The sequence below is a fragment of the Microtus ochrogaster genome, chromosome 7 (assembly GCF_000317375.1).
Source record: "Microtus ochrogaster isolate Prairie Vole_2 chromosome 7, MicOch1.0, whole genome shotgun sequence".
Classification (NCBI taxonomy): domain Eukaryota; kingdom Metazoa; phylum Chordata; class Mammalia; order Rodentia; family Cricetidae; genus Microtus; species Microtus ochrogaster.
In genome coordinates, this window is record NC_022014.1 from 20,431,460 (window position 1) to 20,453,018 (window position 21,559).

Below are 21,559 nucleotides of genomic sequence, written 5' to 3' on the forward strand. Positions count from 1 at the left end.
AACTCACAGAGATCCGCCTGCCTCTGCCTCCCGAGTGCTGGGATTATTTAATGTTTTTGAATTACAGTTGATTATGGATAACTGAAATCATAGAAACCGAAACCTCAGATAAAAGTAGACTACCGAATTTTTTTCCTTATTTATTTACTTGTTTGTAAATGGTTTGTTTTTCAAGAGAAACTATTCCTTATTACGCCTATTGGTATTTGTGTGTTTGCTTGTTTTTTGAGACAGTGACTCACTATATAGACCTTGATATCCTGGGACTCCCTTTGTAGACCAGGCTGCCCTTGAACTCACAGAGATCCATCTGCCTCTGCCTCCCAAGTGCTGGAATTAAAGGCATGTGCCGTTATGCCTGGCTACATATTTATGTTTAATAGTTCAGGAATACAGATCAGTAACAAACTTCTATGAAACTCAACCCAAAGCAATTCCTTACATTTCAAAACCACATTGAACTCTGAAATGTCCCCAGAATCTTTCACAAATCATGATTTCTCTCAAAAACCCCATTCCTTCTTTCTTGGTTTAATGAACAAACTTATGGGCAGCACCAGCACCTTCGTACAGATGATGGGAGCTGAAAAGTTTACTGTGTCCTCAGCAACCATTGGTTTAAAGGAGAGCTGCCCGCAGGGAGGGAGAAGCATTAAATATGCTACTATGGTAAGTTCCGGTGGTACTGTGGTGAATGAGAAGTGGGAATGGAAAGATGTTCAGAATGTTTAAGACTACTTTCTTGATAGGAAGGGAGGAGTGGATAGGCAAAGAGGAGTAAAAGACAGCCACCAGGATTTTTGGTACACAGTTTTACTATGAATAACAGTTGTTAGCCAAAATATTTAAGAGTAAATTCAGTCTAAGTGAAATAATACCAAAGAATGATGATCTAGTAAAATGTCAATAACTGGAACTTACTTGACCAGAAAACTTTGGGAGAATATTACTGCTTGGGACTTTAACTGTAACTGCTTTTTTTTTCTTCTGGGTTTTAATTTGTATAAATTTTGCAGTCTGTTGAGAGAGCATATTGAAAATAAAGCCTTTTTTTTGTCAAAATCAAGGTTAATCGACGCATCTACTGAGTTTCTTCTTATTAAGTAACTTTGAACCTTGAGTTTCTGAAGCTCAATATGCTTTTTTGCTCCTTCTATTTTTCCCCATATCTTATGCCTTAGAGTTGTAGATGGCTCCTATCAATGGACCAGTGATGATTTGGACTCCGCCTTCTTCATCTAAGTCCCGCCCACACAAAACCACACCCATTTCTATCGACCCCGCCTCCTGAAAATGTCGTCTCGGATCTGACAGCAAATTCTCCACAATCCTGCCCAATAGGACATGTGAAAGGCGGGACCTATGTCAATCTTTTTTTCTTATTTGTCCAGTTATATGTCTATCTGTACTCAGTTCCATCCCACTTGGTCTTCAACCCAAGGATTGGTTTCTCTGTTCTTTGTTCCTGGCTCATGATTGGTTTTTTTTCATTCCGCCCCTCTCTTCTAGATCTTGCAGGCGGGATTAGCACGCAGCTTCCTGCTCTTGCCAAAAAAATAAAAGAAGAAAAAGAAAAGAGGAGAGCGCCGAAAGAAAAAAAAAAAAAGTCACGGAGAGCTTTGGTTTTTAATTGGCTTTCAGCCTTGTCTATCAGGTCAAGATTTGCCTTTTGATTGGTCTGCCTGTCTGCCCATCCCGAATCGGGGGTGGGATTTCCCCAGGAGACCCACACCTGGTTACCACTGGTCGGACAGTGCGCCTGTCTGAAGCTTCCGGCCAGGGATTGGAGGCGGTCGCGGACAGGTGGGCGTGGATTGGCTAGGGGAGCCGGTCAATGTGAGGCGGGGGCGGGGCCTCGGCTGCTGGTTGCGCGTGTCCGCCGCTGGCTCCGCTCTATCCGGCTTTGCTAGGGGAGGTGAGTCCGGCCGCGGCGGCACTGGCGGCTGAGAAGGCGGCGGCTGAAGAGAAAGCGGCCACGGCGGCTGTGGAGAAAGCGACCGTGGGCACGGAAGCCGGGTGGGGGGGAGGGGGGGAGACGGAGCAGCCTTGAGCCCTGCAGGGGCCGTCGCGCGGGGGACCCACCCGCTCTCCCCCCCAACCCTCCTCAGCACTAGCAGCCGGCGGCGGCGGGGGCAGGAGTCAGCCTGCTTCCGACCGTCCCCCGCCCGCTTCCCGGGGCTCCTATTCTTTGGCCCCGGGACCCTTACCTCCTCCCGGGGCGGTTCCCTGTGTCTGGGCGTCCGAGTGCTGCCCACCGCTCTTTCATTCCCTCCCTGCACCTCCTTCCCTTCACTTTTGCCGGGGTTCTCTCTCTCCTCTTCTGTCCTGGCTGTCGCCTTCTCGCCTCTCTCTCTTCTTCCAGCCTCCTTCCCTGGCTCATTCTGCCCAGTAAAGTTTGGTGCACCCCCCCTCCCCAGACAGGTCAACCAGACTAGCAGTAGGGGGAGATGTAGGAGGGCCTGAGAATTCGAGGGGGGGGGAAACTGAAAGCTGGTTTCCCTGATAATTTCCCCTCATCTTTTTGGTTTATTAGAGTGGTTGGAATTTTTTTTTTTTAAATTGTGTTTTTGAGGAGGTAGGAGGTGTTTAGAAAAGGATGTGGGAATGGAAGGGGTAGATGAGTCAACCCTCTTACAAGATTCCAAGGGTGGTGTGTTACCAGATCCTTTTCGTGTGTGGAGTTCAGGGGTTCGGGAGGTTTGGCCTTTATTCCCACAGTCAAAGTTGGAACCTCCCCCCCATTAAGAATGGAGTTTTAGTATCCACTTGTGGCAGGAATCCTGGGGGGAAGGGGCCCTTTTTCCTTTTTCTTTTCCTTTTTCCCCCCTTATTTTATGTTATTAACTTTTATTTTGTCAACCCACACCCTTCCACACACTCTTACCCAAAAGATCAAACACCCAAGATCCTCTAACTTCTCTGGATTGACTGATGAAGACATAAAGCCAGTTACGCTCTATGTTTTTTGAGGTGGAGTGAGTGGTTTTCTTCATTTTTTTTTTAAATGGCCAAATGACAGCTTGACCCAGTTTGCTTTCCAATCAAAGGGCATTTTTGTTTTGAATGTCTCTTTGTGGCGCAAGAGCCAACGCAAAAATGATGGCGGCTTATAATGGCGGTACATCTGCAGCAGCAGCAGGTCACCACCACCACCATCACCACCATCTTCCACACCTTCCTCCTCCTCACCTTCACCACCACCACCACCCTCAGCACCACCTTCATCCGGGCTCGGCTGCTGCTGTCCACCCCGTGCAACAGCACACGTCCTCGGCAGCTGCGGCCGCCGCAGCAGCAGCCGCAGCCGCAGCCATGTTAAACCCTGGGCAACAACAGCCATATTTCCCATCGCCGGCACCGGGTCAGGCTCCTGGACCAGCTGCCGCAGCCCCCGCTCAGGTCCAGGCTGCTGCAGCTGCGACCGTGAAGGCGCACCATCATCAACACTCGCATCATCAACAGCAGCTGGACATTGAGCCGGATAGACCTATTGGATATGGAGCCTTTGGTGTTGTCTGGTGAGTATCAAAACCACGGCTCCACATGGTCCTCACTGGGCAGTCCACGGTTCCTGGTTTACTTCCTCTTGACCAAAGGAGAGCAAGCTGCTCAACTCCACTTGAGGAGCCATCCTTGTTGGTGATGAGGCCTGGTGTATTGGCTCTCTGGGCCTGCAGTTTTTTGAGTCATGACAAGTGGTAGTGGAGCCCTGTCACCTAAGTGACACATGTTTGCAGACTGTTGGTTAAACGTGCCTGTGAAGAACCTCAGTTGAGTGTAAGATACTCCTACAAAGTAGTATAAGTGAGTGTGTTAGATACTCCTCCGAAGACCGTGGTCATCTCTCATGTGTGGTAGTTTTGATTGGCCGCTCAGTTACAGAAGGCGTCAACAACTGACTCTCCCAACTTGGTTTCTTTATGGTAGTCCCCAGCAGAATATACTTAGTATCATCAACTTTCTGGCCCACTATGGCTTTTCATCACTTGCTTTGTGATCTCGGCCTTTTGAAGAAAGGTAGGTTTCATTGTTGAACCAGTTTTTTTTTTTTTTTTTTTTTAAATCATCACTTGAGTGGCTTATTTTAAACCGTGAAGCTAAAGTTGGGAAGTATGTAGCTTAACCTTCTGATAAGAATGCATTAAATATAGCATCACACACGAGCAGCACAAATGAGGTTAGTAGACTGGAGCTATGCCGTGGCCCACATTTGTGGTGATGTGGTGTCACCGACTCTTAGGGTGCTTTTAGTCCTTGGTCAGTTGTTTTGGTAGGAACTTTTGCTAGTAGTCGGGTGTGTTTAAAAGTCTGAAGATTTCTTAGATGCAACCTCTTTGCGTATTTGCACTTCCTAGGAAGATTGGTGAAGCACAGACCGAACTGAGGATTTCTTCTTCCCTCCCAAGCCTTAAGAATTTCAGTGTAGAAAGATGATTTCCTGTTTTCAGTGCATGCAAATGTAGATTCTTAATGTCCAGCAAAGTCCTTGTCACAAAAAAAGGAACTCCTTCAAACTAGTCTGTAAATAATTTCTTTTTGTCTTTGTTTTTAAGGCTGAAGTTCAGCTAGGTATCATTTGCATAATAGCTAGCTATCTTCATATTTCAGAATTTATAGTCTTGGCACCTAAGTGAGCTGATTCTTAATTCTTCTTTTAAAATGAAGAAAACAGAGTCCAGTTTTTCCTCAGCTAGCCTGCAAGGAGGTTATTGCTGCTTTCTTGCTTCTCCAGGGACTGTGGGATTCCTAGTGGGAAAGAGTGTAGGCTAGAATGGTTCCTTTCCAGGCACCCTGTTCAGGGACCTGTCTGTTCCTGCTTTCCTCTTTCTCTTCCACAGCACCCTCCCCAGGGACTTCACTATGAACTTCCATTCCTTGCCTAACCCTTGAGGCTTTCCAAACTCTGGGGGCTGGGAGGAGAGCAAGAGAAAATTGGTTCCTCCTTTGACTCTTGCCATTTTACAAACTTTGAGTATCTGGATTTTCTAGATGTGGTTGTGTCTGTCAGTGCTGAAAACCAGGAATACAAAAGGGAAACGGTTTTTAGAATTTACTCACTACCTTTCTGTCAAAAGGCGAGGTTACTTGTAGAAGTTTTAACTTCAGGTCTGTGGCAAGAATAAAGAAGGCTGAAAGGGAGTGCTCCAGCTTCTCATTGGCAAATGTGCTAGTGGGTGTTAGCAGTCGCTCACATCTGAAAATGCGCTCGGCAGGAATCCGTCCTGGAGATTCATAGGCTAGCCTTTGCACCATGAACTTGACATACACCTCTGACACCATCTTCTGTGGTTTTGGGTTTGCCTTCCCTTACTGAATACAGTGTAAGTTCCTTGAGGATAAGAATTATATACCAAGGTACTTTTTTTGTAACTTTTGGATACAAAGTATCAATACTGACCTACAGCCCAACTATATAGAGCGCTGGGCCTCAAGTTTGGTGTGATCCAGCTATCTCTGAGTGCTGGGATTGCAGAAGTACCAGACTATGTTTAGTCTAGAACAGTGAGTGAGTCTCAACCTTCCTAATGCTGCGACCCTTAATACAGTTCCTCATGTTGTGGTGACCCCAACCATAAAATTAGTTTTGTTGCTACCTCATAACTGTGCTTTGCTGCTGTGTAAATGCCTCAGGCGACCTCTGTGGAACCGTCCTTTGATCTACAAAGGGTTCGCAACTCATGTGTTGAGAACCCCTGGTCTAGAAGTCATTTTTTTTCTCTCTTAGCACCTAGGATGGTGCTATAGCATCTTACTGCTTTTTTGACTTACTGACTTCTTTGTTGGTTGATTGATTGATCTACTGACTTCTTTGTTTTGGCGTAAACAATAGGCATTTATTTCTCTCAGTTCTGGAGGCTGGAAATCCAAGATCTAGGTGACAGTAGGTTGGGGTCCTTCTGAGGCTTCTCTCCTTGGTTTGTCAGTGGCTGCCATCTTTCTGTGTCCTCGAATGGCTTGGGTTTTTTTTTCTTCTTAAATCCAAATGTTTTTTTCCTTTTTGATCTGTCTTTATTTCACAGTCAGGTTTTGCTAGTTCTTTCAGGGATGTTTTTATTAGCTGTTTTAGGTGAAATACTGTTTAGTTTGAAAAAAGGGAAGAGCACCAGGTGTGTGTTTTTAGTATGCAAATGCTTTTCTATTTTTATATTTACATATTGATGACTTACTGTCTGAATTGCTTACTTGGAATTTAACTGCAGTGTGACCTAAGATCGCTAAAACTAGAGATTGGATAACCAAACCAGAGTAAATTGCCAGTAGTGTACTGAAATTGGTGAGGGTTTTCACCGTTTACCTTACTAAAACAGGCTTTTTCATTTTGATTTAAAAAGTTCTTTTTGCACCTGAAACAATTATTTCCTAAAATAATTAAACAGAAGATAAAAATATCCTTCTAGTAATACATCATTTAAGCCAATACTCTATATGTAATTATCTGGGTATCATAAGATTCACTTAGATTCAAACAGTCAGTTATTTTTTGGATATTTTTCTGGCATAGTTTATGACAGGGAATTATATCTGCCCCCATTTCTTCTTATGGACATGCACCTTGGGGTACTAGCTAATAGCCAAAAGGTGGATATAAGTATTTTATACTAGTCTTCAGTGCAGCCAGGGAGTAATAGTCATAGAAATGATGCAGTATTTTACCATTCAGATTTATTACTGAACAATTTAGTGTACCTGACTTGATTTATGTTTCTTCTGAATTTTACTAGTAGAATAACATATCAGTCTTGGACAGTTGTGTAAAAATAGTGAGTTACCCATTAGCTTGCTGTAAAGATGGTGCTTTGACAGTTCAATTAAGGTTTCATTAACAACTGTCTGCTGTGTTTTATCTCAGAGTAAAGGTTCCAGCTTACCTGGTAATGTGATCAGGGGTAGCCAATGATAGATGTTGCTCATTGGCTCTTAAAACATCATCTATAACTCGACCTGCATTATCAAATGTCAGGACTTCTGTGTGCTCATATGGATGTTTTCATAATACGGAAACAAAACACAAACACTAATTTTTGTCATTTGGTAAAGATAATATAAATGTATCCCTTTGTCTGTAGTTCACCTTTGCTAGAGAAAAATACCATGCTTTAACAATGTGACAACTTTGGGACAAAGTGCTTTTTATGGTCTTATAAAGTGTATAGTTTAAAGAATTGGAGTAAGCTGACCACAGAACAGTTTGAGGGCTGCTAAGCCTAGGTGGTTTTGACACTGTCAACATAAAATATGGATTGGATTAATGCTACATGCTTCCTTGATAAAAGTGTGTCCAAGAAAAGCCTCTACTTTATAAAATTAATGTTTTAGCTTTTGATTTGTCTGATTAATTAAAAGATCAAAGATCCTTGGATTCATCCAGTCTGTTGTCTTTGTACTTCAAATATAGTTGGGAAGCTTTGAATGTTTTTATTTTAATACCTTTAGCAAGTTACTTTTATCTGTGTTTCAAAACTTCACCATCACTGTGGTGACACTTAGTGACTTATCGCTAAGCTTTGTGATATCTTGATAATTTACTATTTCGGTCCCTCATCTGTGAAATGGGGATCATAGTGCTTATGTTAGAATTGGTAGGGAGATACCTGAGGTGATCCTTATAGACCAATATATCTAGTATACTGTAAATCCTTAGTGTATGCTACTGTAGTTATTGCTGGTTTAAAAAAAAAAAAAGGACAAAATGCTCTTGTTAATGTTCTGAAAGAATCTTCCTAGGTTGTCAGATTTTCCATGTGATATCAATCTGGAAATTATTTTAAGAGGCATGACTTTAAACTACCATACAGTGTCCCTCTCAGTTCTACTCATGCCAAGGAGATAAAGAAGGTTGAATTCAGAGCCAAGGAGAAAATACTCTTGTGCTCTCTCAATCAGACAACAACAAAACAGGTACTATGGGTAGTTTAGCAAGTGTTGTAGTCATCTTCTGAGCCACTGTAGAAACGACTGTGGATTTACATGCTGGGAAGTAACAAGTGAAGGATGTCATCACTGTCTAAGTGGCTTTAGCGGAAATTCACTTGTGTTTAGATGAAAAGTAAATTTCCTGTGAGGTGGGGAGATGTGTGTGATTAAATGAAAAATTATTCAGTGTAAACTTTCATGCATGGCAGAGATTCCCAACTTGTTCATCTTGTGAAAAATTAGAAGTGTGTTTTCTACGGTCCTCTTACTCTGTAAATAAGAAATTAGATGTTGGAAAAATTGGGGAATGCTTTTGGGATGTTTGGGGAAAATCCTTGATTTAGTTACTTTAGAATAGTACACTAAAAGTGTATTTTGCTACTAACTGTTTTCCAGGTTAAGAATCTGTAGCGTTGAGAAGTTTCTCTTCTATCAGCTGAGATTAACAGGCACTGTGGTTGGGGGGGGTAGTCTGCTTTGTGCAGAGAGCTTTGAAGAAGCAGAGCCTGCGCCATAAAAAGGAAATGGTTGCTCTTGTAGACATAACAGAGCATCCGTCTGAACTAGCAGTGTGGAAATCTATATTGTTAATTCAACTACAAATAAACATAGTTTTTGAAACTCCAGGTTCTTGATCATAAACGAAGAGTCAAAGGGTAAAAGTTTACAGCCCCATATTACTGTATCTGTTTTTGGTGATTGAGAGCCTGTAGTCTGTAACATTCAAAATGATTTTAGAGTTCGACTCTTTGGAGATTGTCCATACTATGTTTTTAAAAAAAAAAAACCTGCAGTATAACAAAGAGTAAAGTTGTTTTATCATTGGAAATTAATTTCATGATATACTACTAAATATCAACTTAGAAAAACATATTTTTTTTTTCCTGGTTTTATTCAAGACAGGGTTTCTCTGTGTAGCCCTGGCTGTCCTGGAGCTTTCTTTATAGACCAGGCTGACCTCGAACTCACAGAGATCTTTCTGCCTCTACCTCTCAAGTGCTGGGATTTAAGGTGTGCAACATCATCACTGTCTGGCAAAAAGACTTTTCATTTTCTTTGAAAAAAAGAAGTACGTTTCAAAAACTACCTTTCAGATCAGCTAAAACAACAATATCCCTAAGTTAAACGTCTTCTTGGGCACCAGCTTGGGGGCTGATACAGCCCTCCTTTCCATTGCTGTGCCAGAGGAAGATGTTTGTCAAATGCATTAATATGTGTGAATATAGATTTTGGTTTTTTTTTTCTTGCAAAGCATAACATCTGAAGATCAAAGTTATTCTTTGATGTAAAATAACATCTGCTAGCCTACTAGAATGTTTTCCTTTATAACTTGAACTTGTCCAAGTTTTTATTGACTTCATGGTATAATCGAGTGGTGGCTGTCTTATTGTTTTAAACCTTTTTTTTTTTTTAAATCAGACTTATAGCTGGGTGGTGGTGGCTCATGCCTTTATTCCCAGGAGGCAGGGGCAGGTAGATCTCTGTGTGTTCAAGGCCAGCCTGGTCTACGGAGTGAGTTCCAGTATAGCCAAGGCTGTACAGAGAAACCCTATCTTGAAAAACCAAAATCAGGTTTATTGATGTACTAGCATTTTAAGGATCAAGTTCATATAGGGTATGTTGCCTTAATATGCTGATTTACTTTATTTGATGGAAATTGCCAAGGTTAAAGCAATTTCTTCCATTTGTCTCCTAACCAGTAAGTGGAATGAAGCTGCTTGGCAGATTGTTTGAGTTTTAGTTACGATTCCCTGTGCGTCCATACTACTTCCGTGAATTATTTGTTAACTGGGCCATCTAATGCACATCAACAATGATTTCCTAACCAAAAGAGCTTGTCACTGTGATCCTGTTGTTGCTGGGGATAACGGAGAGAGTGCCTGAGGCATCAGTGACAGTGTACTCAACGAGTATGTGAGAAGTCATGGTAGATCTCATTGGGAGTTCAGAGGCGCATGGGCAAGAAATAGCAGCAGAATTGTAGCACTCTGAAACTCAGGAAAGATGACTTCTAAGGAACAACTGTTCTGAGTGAACTTCAGCAGTTCCTTGTAATGGTGTGAGCGGGAGTAGTGTATGCAGCGATGTCTGACAAGGGTAGTAGTGATGTCTTCCTACACCTAGGTTCGCGTCTGTATTTTGATAGTTTAGCTAAATCTACTGTCAGACAGTAAAAGTTTTTGGTACTTGAAACTCACTAGTCCATATTTTTGTTGTTGTTGTTTGCTATGAACTGGTACTATTAGGAGACAGTAAGTAAGGATATTTAGTTCTGCAGCTGATTTTGGAAGCCTCTTTGAAGCTGCTTCTGTCATTTCTGTTTGTGTTGTGTTGTCCTGAGCTACAGGGAATTAGCTTGTCTTCTAAAGGTCCTGATCTTATCTTGAAGGAGTTTATAGTAGCTAAGTAATTTGAAAAATGTGTTCTTACTCTTAGATAGTTCATAAAACCTTAGTAAAAACTGAAACTAGTTAGGAAGATGAGCATAATATAATGTCTCAGCCTCTTGTCTGTAACCCCAGCACTCCAAAGGCTAAGGCGGAAGGAATGCTGTAAATTCAAGGCCAGTCTGGACCAGTGCTGAGTTCCAGGCTACCCTGGGCTCAGAAGGATTCCTTATCTAAAAAAAAAACAAAACCAAAATTCAACAAAACAAAACTGAAACAACAATCCTAACAATGCAGTATTTTCACTTCTGTAATACTAGTGTATTGTGTGTGTCCTAGTCACTGTGCTAGGGAGAGCAAGTTGTAAATAGTTATAATTTAGTGCCATGAATGCAGCAAGCTAGGTGGCTGGCCCCTGAATGTTATTGAGAGCTTAGAGAAGGGCTTCTTGTGGAAGGTAAGCTATTCATGCAAGAAAGCCTGCTTATTTGCAAATAGGCAGTTTCTTTATGTAAATTTGTGTTGTGTTTTTATGATAGTAGGTGAATGGGCCCAGATGCAAGAAACCACTGTTGCACATTGGGTGGTAGGAGATGCAAGCTAGAGCCAAAAAAGGTTGGACTGTCATGCTGAAGTGGAGGTTATTGATGTGGCAAGGGTGATAGGGCAAGAATCTTCATCTTTTCATGAAGAAAGTACCATATATAAATACAAGGCATCTATAGTATTAAAATCACACAAGGGAAATGATTAGAGGAACTTTTAAAAATTTTTATTTTTGTGCTACTGCTGCTGCTGTGTGTTGTGCTCTTGCACGCGCTTGCCAGATGTTGATACTGGGTGTCTTGTATCTTTTTTGAGACAGGGTCTCTTACTGAAGAGCAAGCCCTAAGAGCCTGCTTCTGCTTCCACAGTGTTGGGATTACAGGTCCATGCTACCACCCTGATTAAAATGAGTTCTGGGAATCTAAACTCGGGTTCTTGTGCTTGCATGGCGAATACTTTACCAATTGAAGCAGCCCCTCTCTCTCCAGTTTATAAAATGAATTTCTTGTGGGGGCAGTGAGAAAGGAAAAAAGACTGAAACCCTGTAAATGACAGCTCTTGAAAGTTTTTAAGTAAGAGAATGATGGATTAGATTTAATTCTTTGAACGTTTAAATTAAACGGTAGAGTTGCTAAGGACTGTCTGAGCCTTGGGGGATGTTCTGCTGTGGTGGAAGAAGTTGCTGGAGGCCAGACTAAAGTTCAGTCAGATAGGAAATGCATTCCCCAGGGTGACAGCCCTGTGTGGTAAGAGGCTGTTAGAATAGGGGTGAGAGTTGGTTCACATTAAAAGTCCAGGAAAATTAGCATGGAGAAAAGGCCATTGCAGTTATTAAGAGATCATTGATGGCTTTCAAAAGAATGATTGTATCTGGTTTCTCCCTCGAATTGTGTGTGTGTGTGTGTGTGTGTGTGTGAGAGAGAGAGAGAGAGAGAGAGAGAGAGAGAGAGAGAGGGAGGGAGGGAGGGAGGAGAGGAGAGAGAAAGAGAGAGGCAGAGAGAGCGAGATTCAGGGATTTTTTTTTTTGTGGGTGCTGGGAGTTGAACCCAGGTCCTCTGGAAGAGCAGTCAGGGAGGTCTCTTAAACACTGAGCCATCTCTCCAGCCCCAGATTTTAAATGTTCTAAGTATCAGCCACACTTTATTGTTACTAACATTTTTTAGACCCTAAGTTTGTGTTTGTAGTTTAATAAGCCAGAAAACTTGATGTTTATTGTGTACAGATACTGTTTTCTTTGGGAGAAGTTTATTCGTTGATGCTAATTACATAATAGAATACTAAACTAAGCTTGCCGGAAGACAAGATACAGTCTCATTCTGACTTTGCTATCAACAATCCTGGGACTCTACTAAAGTTATTAAAAGTTTCTGAACCTTGGTTTCCTTGTTTATAAAAATCCTGTTTCCTAAAAGTCTTATAAAATGGCATTAATATTTGAAAAGCACAGTGACATTATTTGTGGGCAAGTAAAATCTGCTAGTGACCACACAATGATTTTCTTCAGGGCAGGTAACTATGGAAATGTTTAAAGGTAACTGTTTCAAAGGTATAAAGGAAGAGTGAAGGCCTAGGATGAAGCTCAGTTGGTCGAGTCCTTGCCTAGCATGCACACAGGAGGCTTATCCTCAAATATATATATAGTTGGAGGTTGGAGACCAGCATGAGGTACGTGAGTACGTAAGACACTACTGTCTGGAGTGTGTGTGTGTGTGTGTGTGTGTGTGTGTGTGTGTGTAAGTGTAAGATAAATGTCACCTTATCCAACTTTGAGATCAGATTTTAAAACAAGTTGTAATAAATTATAAATATTTGCTTTCATGTATGTACGTACGTACGTATGTATGTATGTGTGTGTGCCTGGTCTAGAGAAGCAAGAAGTGGGGCAGATTCCCTGTAATTGGAATTAAACATGGTTGTGATGAGTGCAGGGAACTAAATTTGGGTCCTCTGTAAGTGCAACAAGTGCTCTTTCTTTTTGTTTTTCCAGACAGGGTTTCTCTGTGTAGCCCTGGGCTGTCCTGGAGCTCACACTGTAGACCAGGCTGGTCTTGAACTCAGAGATCCGCCTACCTGTGCCTCACAACCACAACCACAACCACAACCACAACCACTACTACCTGGCTGCAACAAGTACTCTTAACTGCTGAACAATTGAGACCAGATGATAAATACCCAGTTGTTCTTACCCTCCTTTACTGACTGATTGATGAGAATTGTACATGTTCAGTAGCAGAGAAAAGCCTTCCTGTTTGGGCAGTTAGAAGCTATGGTAGTGAAACAGGATTTTAGATTTTTTAGATTTCCTCTTTTGGGACCAGTGAGATAGCTCAGTGGGTAAAAGTATTTATTTACTGTGTGATTCTGAAGACCTGCGTCAGTACCGAGAACTCACAAATTGTCTTCTGGCATCCAAAGGCCTGCCATGGAGCATGCGCAATGCCCCCGCCCCCAACATAATAACAGTGAAAATAAGAGTTTCTCCCTCTCCCTACTTTCTTTTCCCCTCCCTTTCTCTTCTACTAGACATTAAACGCACCAACCTTTAAAAAAAATATTTATTTTTAATTGTGTGTGTGAGAGTATGTACGTGTTGGAGCCTGCTGATGGCCCCTTCTGAAGTTGAGGTTATAGGTAGTTATGAGCTACTGATAATTGAACTCAAGTCCTCTTCAAGGACAGCAGTAGGTTCTCTTAACTGCTGAGCCCTGCACCACCAGCCTTTATTTGATTGTTTTTTTAAACATTTGAGATGATTTTCTTTTTTATTAATTTTTTTTTTCTTGAGACAGTGTCTCACCATTGTCTCCCAGACTGGCTTAAAACTCCTTGTGTCCTATCTTAGCCTCTCTGCTGCCAGTACTGGTTTTTAAATTTGCTTTTTGCATAATTGGGAAATGAACCTTGGGCATTATCCATGCTTAATGAGTTTTACCACTGATCTATGTACATTCTAAGCCCTTCTTACACATTTTATTTCTGAGACAACGACTCACAAAGTCTCCCAGGCTGGCCTTGAGCTCACTGCCACGTCTTAGTGCCTCAAGTTCCAAGAAGTTAGTATTATAGGCTTGTCAACATCAGGCCCTGCTCTTGTTTTTAAAGTTTTAAATAAAACCTAATAATAAATACTTGGGTTTGTTTTGTTTTGTTTTTGGTGTATCATCAAGTAAGATGACTGGGGCAATAGTGTGTGGGGTTTTTTGTTTTTGTTTTGTTTTGTTTTGGTTTTTCGAGACAGGGTTTCTCTGTAGTTTTGGAGCCTGTCCTGGAACTAGCTCTTGTAGACCAGGCTGGTCTCGAACTCACAGAGATCCGCCTGCCTCTGCCTCCCAAGTGCTGGGATTAAAGGTGTGCGCCGCCACCACCACCCAGCAATAGTGTGTGTTTACATTGCTTTGTAAGTTAAGTTCTGAACTTGGGTAAGGGACTTACTAATTTGCACATGGATTTCTTAGAAAATGATTTTTGGCCCAGCTTTAAGGTTGCTGCAGGGAGAGACTGTGACTTCCCATAGTGATTTTGCAAGGGAAGGAGCTTTCATGGATGCATTTAGTGAAGTGTAGTGCTGCCCAGAAGGAAAATAATGAAAGCTATGAGTGTGGTTTTACATTATCTAGACACAGTGGGAAAAGAGGGCTAAAGAAACAGGTGGAATTGTTTTTAGTAATATGTTTTATTTAACTCATTATATTGAGAATACTGTTATTTCTATTAAAAATTATTGATGATATAGTTTACAGTTTTCATACTTTTTGTTGTAATAGGAGCGGCGGGGCTGTGTCCCCAGCACCCTGGCCGCCTGCTAGCTTATGCCCCAAAATAATTACACGGACACTGTATTCTTTTAAACACTGCTTGTTCCATTAATTCTAGCCCTAACAGGCTAATTCTCATATCCCAATCAACCCATCTCTAATAATCTGTGTAGCAGTCTTACCAGGAAGATTCTAGCTTACGTCCATGCTGGGTCGGAGTTCATTGCGTCTGCCGGGGAGAGGGGAGCATGGCGTCTCTGAGCTCACTTCCTCTTCCTCCCAGCATTTTATTCTGTTTACTCCACCCACCTATGTTTTAACCTATGAAGGCCAAGCAGTTTATTTATTACTTAACCAATGACCTTCCTCCATCACATACTAAGACTACAAAAATCCATTTGCTTAGAGCACTTTTCAGTTTGGACTAGGCACTTTCAGCCACATGTTCTGTCTGCCTCACTGACCAACACAGTTCTAGTCTTTAGCCCCTTCTGGATTCATACACAGGTCTGTACCAATCCCTGTTAATGGAGATAGGATGTTAAAGATAACTATTTAAAAAGTTTAAAGGAAGAATGAAGCCTGAGAATACAGTACAGTTTGTAATGTGCTTATCTAACAAGGACAAAGCCTGGGTTTTATCTCTTAGTACCGTGTAAAATTGGAGCACTCTGACCCACACCTTCCTGGCTGTCAGTTGTAAGTGGTGGAAGGGCTGACACCCCCCCCCCCAACCCGGTGAATTTGAGAAGGGCAGTCAGTCATTAGTGACTAAGGTAACACATTCATGAAGTAACAATTTATGTCAGACTTAGACAAACTAGAATCTTGTTCTTTTTAGAGGAATTGTTGTGTCTGTCCTGAGTTACTTAGGGGTATTTTCCTTTGATCTGGAGCTTTCTAAAGTAGCAGAATGTAACATTGGTACCCAGTCCTTGCCATGTTTGCTTTCTGTCAATTAGAGCAGATATCTCAATTGACTCCTTTTCTTTGTGTTGTAGTTCATTATCTAGAGGAGGTTCTCAGTTTTGTCTTCAATTCAAGTAATATAGAACTCAGTGGTGTCAGACAGCTAAGTCCTTACTGGGGAATAAACAATGCAAGCTTTTGCTTATCTATTCCTTGACCTAAAATTCTTGCTTTGAGCTACAGAGAAAGGTGAAATGAGGCATTTGAACAAATAGATAAAATTAGTCATTTGACCTAGATTGCAGCTTTCCCCCCTTCTGTCTGCATGGATAAAAATCACCGTCCAATTTACATAAGCAGGTGATTTTTTTCTTACATGCTAATTTTCTTAATGTTCCATAGCAGAGAGCTACAGAGTTGCAAATTGTGTAAGTAAATTGAAATAAAGCAGGTGACTTTATTTCACTGTATCATCTCACTGTACAGAAGCACCCAGAGGGTGGAGTTCTCAAGTGCTTCTCTGGGACGCTGCTGCCAACCCTTCCTCTCTTCTCATTATTTTTATTTCTACAAAACTGTACGCTTAGTAATACAAATGTGGGGGGAATTTAAGCACATTAAAAGTAATCTAGAAGCTTAACAATTAATAAGCATGTGGGTTCTGTGCATTTACAGGCGTGCTTGGGTTAGTCTTTAAGAATAATGTGAGAACTTTTAACCTTGCTTAATTGGTTGCTGTTTGTATTTGTTTTACCAGGCCCTTTGCATTATCGTAATTGGGATTGTGAATTTAGTTAAGTGTGTACTACAGCCACAGTTGGAAGTAAAAATTGATGTGGTTTTTAAAAAATTGATGATGTGATTAAAGCATTTCAATGGAATAGAAATTTTAGAAAAGTACAGCAATTGGTTTTAGGGACTGTTTCCAAGAAATTAGAAAATCAATAAGGCACCTTTCTTTATTAAAATATTTCAGTGTTAAAGTTACTAAAGAATACCATTCAGTTCCTTTCATGTTTTAGTTGTGCGGGTGCCTTTGTGCACACAAAGACTTTAACGGTGCTGGTGATAGATCCAAGGTCACACATGTGCTCTACCTGTGAGCTACAGGTCCATCCTGTAGCTTAAAACCACAGATGTTACAGTTTTGTTCATTTACTGGCATGTATGGCAACTAAATTTTACTCTCTGGCTTTGAAGCAATGACTTGAAAATGGGAAATGAATCATAATTTTAAATAGTAAAAGTTCAGCTAGACTCTCTATATTCTCTTTTCCCCCGAGTTTCGGAAAAGTAGAAGAGCTTGTAGAACAAAAGTCGAGAGCAAATGGAGGGCAGCATTTAAATCCAGAGGGACAGTGACTTAGTGTCTGTCCTCTGATTAGGTCCTGGCTCTGTCCCTCATTGAATGTGGGTGCATTGTTTTCTCTCTGTACCCCACAGTCTTCATGCATCGGATAGCATGTGCAGTGACAGTAGGCCATCCAGGAGTAAGTGAAAGCTTAGAACTGTGCCTGCTACCATGTAAACATTAGCTGTCACTTACTGTCCACCTTAGTAAAAGTAACTTACTAACTTATGGAAAGCGTGCCAATCCAGCACTTTTTATGTTTGTCGACAGGCTATGTATGTGCCTCCATTTGAGATTTTTTTTCAGTTGTGTTTTTAAAGAAAGTCATTCTGATTTTAGAAGGCTGCTTTCCAGACACAAATTTCCTTTAGTGAATAAAAGAGAGATTTTGCCTGTTTGATTCTCTCTCTGCATTATCAAAGTAATAATGTTTATTGTAGGCTTGAAAAGTACAAAAAAGCCAAAAGAAAAATGTGTTTATAGTCTACAACTCCAAGGGCAGCACTGAGTTTGACCTGAGTGGAATGACTTGAGGAGTCATACTTAGAATACATGAGCCTGCTTCCTGAGATTTGTGCAGTCACATAGCTGGCCAATGGTGAGCCAAGGCCTTTGTTCCCTGTTCTCATTAGTGATACTTCTCCAGCTAATATCCTTTAAAAATAAGGTCCCTGTATTAAAGCAAAGTCAGACCAAAGCAAACACAACTATACCTGAAACCTACAGAAGGTATCTAAAACACACTATTGATTTTGTGTGTACCAGTGACTTGAGGTTTGGTTTGGTGTCATAAGAACTAAAACTTCTAGGTAAAATACTGTAGTAGGGGCTAGAGCAGTGATTCTCAGCCTGTAGGTTGTACCCCTTGGAGGTTGAATGGCCCTTTCACAGGGGTCACCTAAGACCATCAGAAACACAGATATTTACACTACAGTTCATTACAGTAGCAAAATTACAGTTATGAAGTAGCAACAAAAATAATTTTATGGTTGGGGGTCACCATAGCATGAGGAACTGTATTAAAGGGTCACAGCATTAGGAAGGCTGAGACCTGCTGGGCTAGAGAGATGGCTAGCAATTGAGAACATCTCAGTTTAACATCCTGTTAAATGTAACAGTTTTGTATGTCTGTTGGATGCTGTATCATGCCTACCCCCTTTTGTTTTAAGATTCATTTATGTGTATGAATGCTTGCATGATGTTTGTATACCATGTGTGTCTCTGGTGCCTAAGGAAGCCGGAAGGTGTTGGATCCCCTGGAACTGAAGTTACAGGTGGTTGTGAGCCACCATTTGGGTGCTAGAAAATGAACCTGGGTCCTCTGGAAGAGCAGCCAGTGCTCTCAACTGCTGATCCACCTCTCCATCCTCTTATTTTTTTTTTATTTTTTTTTATTTTTTTTATTTTTTATTTTATTTTATTTATTTATTTATTTTTGGTTTTTCGAGACAGGGTTTCTCTGGCTTTGGAGCCTGTCCTGGAACTCGCTCTGTAGTCCAGGCTGGTCTCGAACTCACAGAGATCCGCCTGCCTCTGCCTCCCGAGTGCTGGGATTAAAGGCGTGCACCACCATCGCCCGGCTCTTATTTTTTTTTTTAAACACTGTAAGCCCCAGAAACTTATTAATTACTCAGTCATCTATCTAGATCGTCTTTTATGACTTTGGATTTATCTGCTTTGAGACTTTTTGCAGAAATGGCTGAGATTGAGTTAATTTACACTTAAAATGTTAAAAATTTCTGGTCATTGCATCAGCAGCTCACTGTTGCATAGTAGGTTTGACAAGCTTTCCTCTAGACCAAGGGTCTTAGAGCTTGTGTCTCTTGGAATTCTGATTTCTTAACCCTGAGCTTGCCATCTAGTGCAGATCACATGTAGAATGGAAGCGTGCTGGTCAGAGCCAAGCACCCGAGCAGGAATAGCTCACTCTGCAAGGGTACTCTTTCTTGTGGAGGTCAGAGAGCTTTTTCAGAATATGGGCCCTGACTTTCACAGTTTGGGGATAGAGGACATGATCTAGACTGTTATGTGGTCAAAACTAAAGTTTAACTTAGCATAGTTTTTTAAAATTTTAAAGTAAATTGCCCTAATCTAGTCACATGAGCTGCTACTGATGTGGTTTGTGTCACCCAGCTCGCTGCTCTGTGTTTTTCCATCCATACCAAATAATTCCTTTGTTAAACTCAGTTTCAGTAAATGAATCATTGTTTCCCAAAGAGTAATGATTATTTCTATATATAGGACAAAGCCCTAAGAAATAACTTTTTCAGTCTACAACATTAGCTAATGATTAGGAGTGACTGTCGCGTCATTCTGTAGGTTAAACTACAACTGTGTATGAAAGGGCAGCTGCTGTGTCAGCTCTGGGCCACATGATATCCCAGCTTTACCAGAAATGAGCTGACAGCAAGACTTGAACCATGAAATCTTTTGGTTTAGCTATGAAAGGGGTTTTCTGTCGTCAGCACAGTTATACTATTAGGACAGGGTTTGGTAACCGCCTAGAAGAAGGTGATTGGAGTTGAAATCAAAATGACCAGTAGGCCACAGTTAATGGTTACTTGATGCAGTTGATACCAGTATCCGCAGATAAATCCCCTCAAGTCCCTCAGCAGTCAAGACAGAGATAGGAACACTAGACTGGTTAACTGGGCTAACTGGTTATAGTGTATGTTAGCCGTCTCTGTGGGCGGATAAGCTTTAAAGAACTAGGTTTTAGGTGGAGTGTGGCTCTAGTCTGTAATCCCCGTGCAGAGGAAGCTGAAGTGAGAAGACAGCCTCAAGTTCAAGGCCAGCCCAGGCCAGCCCGCGCCACAGAGTAAAACTAAACTCCAAGAATCTAGTTTTCCTGACTTCCATTTTCTTCTAATGTAAATGGTCATCCTGAAGACACATACAGGCTAATCTTTGGCCTTTGGCCTTTTCTTTTCTTTTTCAGTGCTAATGAAGTGAAAATTAAACACTTAGACCGCCATAGCACATTATCTTCCCCAGGGATTCCCTGAAAGGGCCCAGACCTCATTCACTTCCTCAGAGCCGGGTACTTATTTATTGTTTGTTCTTTAGATGAAAGTTTCTAGTGCAAGTTGGTATGGGATGGTGGTTCTCAAAAACAAGTGCTGTCATATATTTCAGGGTCCCTTCCTCATGCAGTGGAAGGCGACACTTTTAATGGTGTTTAGACGACCCTCTGGTAATGGTTTTGTTGTGTGTGTTTGGTTTTTGTCTTTTTAAAGAGCCCTAATCTAAAAATAATATAGGATAAATCAATTGTATTTTCAAAAACAGCCCTTTATTTTGAAAAGGAAGTCGCTCCCCTTTCTTATCCGTTTTCTATGATCTACATAAAGAATATTGCTGGACTGTTAGGGAGAACAGCACTTCAATACAGTGCTGAATCTTGTGTGGAAAACTGAGTCAGGAAGCAGAAACTGTTCAGAGTCACGTCTGACATCAAGACACGCCAAAGCACTTCGATGCTGCTAACATAGGCAGAGTTTAATTCTGAGCTTGTTTTTCTTATTTCCTTGTTTCTGTTTTATACGTTTAGCAATAAGTGATGGCTTGGTGCCACTGAGCACCTTAGACAGACACGGTGTGCTTAGCAGAGTGTGAAAGCCAGAGCAGCCCTGCTTGCTCCTTATGTATCTTAGAGGCTAGTCCTTACTGGATGCATGACTTGTAAGTACATTCTCCCAGCCTGTGCCTTGTTTCTCATTCGTTTGAGGCTTATTTCAAAAGCACTTTGACTGAGGTATTTGACTTATTTACAGAATTCAGTGAATTCTTAGACAGTTGTGCCAACTGTCACGACATCCAGTTGTAGAACAGTTCTGTTAATATCTCACCAAAGTACCTAAACTGTGTTGTTTAATTTTGCTTATTTGAGGGCTTTATATAAATTATGAAGATTAAGTTTACTTTATTTTAAGTGGCTTAGAGGAAAGTATATAAATAGTGTGTGTGAAACGTAATAATTTTTTGTTCGTTTTCTAATTAGCGAAAGTAATAAAGATTTGAAATGGGTTTGCTTTATTCTGTGTCAACATTTTAATGAATCTTTGAGGAAACAAATGATTCAAGGTTTATACAGAATCTGTGTGGCAACAAGCCTGGCCACCTGAGTTGATCACTGGAATTCACAGTGGGAAGAGAACTGCCACCCAAACGTCCTCTGACCATCACGCATGTATGTATATAAATACGTCCATAGCACACAATAATACATTTTTAAATTATGAAAACTTAGAAAAATGAAGGGATCTACTAAATACCTCATAGCATGAGTACTCTCTCTATTTAAGCTCCACAAGCTAGAGGAGAGGCTGAAGGGGCTAAGTATGTCTTTTGAGAGCCAAGTGTGACAGCCCACTCCTGTAATTCCATCTCTTTAGATCTGAGTCCTGAGGACTGTGTGCTTGAGGTTAGTTAGCCTGGAGTACGTAGTGAGGCCTTAATCTCAGAAAATGTAAATGGACAAAAATACTCCTTTATGGCAGGCATACCCATGATTTTTCTTCTCTAGCTAAGTTTTGTGGTATCCACCACTGTGTACTGTTTGCATATTTTCACCATATAAAATTTTGCTTAAAAAAATTAGACTTGGCCGGGCGGTGGTGGCGCACACCTTTAATCCCAGCACCCGGGAGGCAGAGGCAGGCGGATCTCTGTGAGTTCGAGGCCAGCCTGGTCTACAA

At 41.3% G+C, this 21,559-nt stretch overlaps 1 protein-coding gene across 1 annotated transcript in view; it reads left to right on the forward strand.

Annotated features, from left to right (window-relative positions):
- Window positions 1-1,917: 1,917 nt before the first annotated feature.
- Window positions 1,918-21,559, forward strand: part of Nlk (nemo like kinase) — a 132,563-nt gene continuing 112,921 nt past the window's right edge. Inside the window, exon 1 of the mRNA XM_026780349.1 lies at window positions 1,918-3,518. Within this exon, the coding sequence (XP_026636150.1) occupies window positions 3,064-3,518 (455 nt within the window). The 5' untranslated portion in view covers window positions 1,918-3,063. The remainder of the gene's footprint in view (window positions 3,519-21,559) is intronic.